The sequence below is a fragment of the Chrysochloris asiatica genome, unplaced genomic scaffold, assembly GCF_000296735.1.
Source record: "Chrysochloris asiatica unplaced genomic scaffold, ChrAsi1.0 scaffold00002, whole genome shotgun sequence".
Taxonomy (NCBI): Eukaryota; Metazoa; Chordata; class Mammalia; order Afrosoricida; family Chrysochloridae; genus Chrysochloris; species Chrysochloris asiatica.
Window position 1 is genome coordinate 26,684,831 of NW_006408520.1, and position 2,045 is coordinate 26,686,875.

Sequence of the window (2,045 nt, forward strand, 5' to 3'; positions counted from 1 at the left end):
GTTTGGCAAGTAGCTCTGTTGGTAAGCTCTGAGGCTCTGTTACAGGTTGGTAAAGATAAGGCAGTACAAAACATTTTCTCCAAATACAGAAAATTTGTAAGATAAAGCATCGATTCATTCTGGTTTTTTTTTTTTTTTAAATCAAGCCCAAAAAATGTGCACAAATGGCAACTATATTCTTTGATACTACAGTAATTTCTTTTAAAAAATACAAGAGTATTTATTTGCCTTACTCAAACAGAGTCATTCTAAGTGTGTTTAATAATCACATTTCAAGCCCTTTTTTCCTCTTTGAAAAACAGTTGAGTGGAGTTGAGTTGACGAATTAATCTCCCTTCCACTTAAGGCAGGCATATGGCAAAGCTAGGTACTGTAGAAAAGTGTTATTTTTCTTTCTTTTTTTAAAAAAATAAACTATTGATCCCAAAGTATTCATGGATAATGGACCTTTCCATGGCCGCTGTTCACTCAGTTTAAACTTCATGAAACTGCTTCCAGTGCTCAGATTTACGGTGAAAATACTTTCTGAAGCCGCTTTCCAGGAACGTAACAGAATGGTACTTTTAAACAAATCTTTCTGCGTTCAGAGCTTTTGGTGGCACAGAGAGCAAATGAAGGGTTGCTATTCTTAAGAGGTCTTCTTGGGGTCAGTCTGCTTGGTTTCACAGTGTGTAACGTACTTAACACCAATCTGCAATGTAGTCAAAATCTCGGAACATTTCTTGCTCCTCTTCTGAAAGTATCCTTGGTTCTCGAGGTGGAGTCAGAATAGGTGCTTCTGAGGTAAATTCATCGTCAAAATTACTAACATCTTCCCGTCCTTTAATGGTAGGTACAAATGGTGGCTTTACTTTTTTGTCCATCAGAGAATTCCAATCAATTAGCTGGATCACAAAATATAAAATGACTAGTTTAATTTTCGATTCCTAATTGCTTTAATTGAAAAAAAAAAAAAAAAAAATCAAACTTTCATTATTACCCGGAAGAAAGGGTGCTTTTTCACATCCTCAGCATCTTTGTCGCTGGCTCCAAGGCGACGCTCAGGATTTCTTCTTAACAGCTAACACAATGTAAAGCAGAAAAGTCAAAATAAAATCAGTAACTTTTCTGATAAGAGTTCTCATAATTATCAAATATAAATGTGTTTTGTACATGTCTTCCTAAACCATTCAACACCTATGAATTGAAAAACAACTTCTAAAGCTTTACTTGGAAATTTTCTTCAGTATACAAAAATATCTTAAAACCATCAATTCTTACCCTTCTCATTATGGAAATGGCTTCTGTAGATAAGAACCTTGGATATCTTACTTCATCATTGACAATACTGTCAAAAACCTCCTCTTCATCATCACCAGGAAAGGGAGACTGGAAGAAATATCTTTGAGTAAGTTAAAAGGAGTTTCAATCCAGTAAGAACTTATCTATCCAAATTATAACCAAGAACCAGTGACAATGAAAACAAAACAAAAAGGAAATTCCATTAAAACAACAACAAAGGCCACAAGAAGCCACTACATTCATCTACTATTCCTAAGTTATGCCAGTCTTTCAGTCTTCCTGAAATTCTCTTTAAATTAAATTTGTAACAAACCTAAGTCATATCATATATCATATTTCATTTCATTCTATTCCATTCAATTTCATTCATTCACTTATTCCTGTGTCTGATAAGTCAGTACTTAGGTTGCCTACTACATAGTTTGGAAATATTCGTATAATAGACACTATCCTCAAAAAGTTCTATTTTTTGACAAGACAAAAACAAAACAAAACAAAACAAAACAAAACAAAAAAACCTAATAAGGAATAAATATGGCTATAAGTATTATAATAGAAAAAGGAGAATCTGTAGCTGTATCTCAGACATGAATATGTTTTGAAACTCAAGGTCAATAGCAAATTAATGGTGGCAAAAAGGAATTCGAGAACAGCAGGTACAATGACTGCACCAAGCAGCAGCTGTCAACAAAATCAGAATGAAAAACTTTTTTTAAAGTATACAATTCTTGACATATTTAATGCTCAAGTCCTGGTGTGCTGCT

The 2,045-nt window shown here is 33.7% G+C and overlaps 1 protein-coding gene across 1 annotated transcript in view; it reads right to left on the minus strand.

Moving 5' to 3' along the window:
• Positions 1–605: 605 nt before the first annotated feature.
• PKN2 (protein kinase N2) overlaps positions 606–2,045 on the minus strand; it is a 150,547-nt gene continuing 149,107 nt past the window's right edge. The window contains exons 19-21 of the mRNA XM_006831070.1: positions 1,261–1,368; positions 980–1,060; positions 606–884 (exon numbers count right to left, since the gene is read on the minus strand). Coding sequence (XP_006831133.1) covers positions 681–884; positions 980–1,060; positions 1,261–1,368 — 393 coding nt within the window. The 3' untranslated portion in view covers positions 606–680. The remainder of the gene's footprint in view (positions 885–979; positions 1,061–1,260; positions 1,369–2,045) is intronic.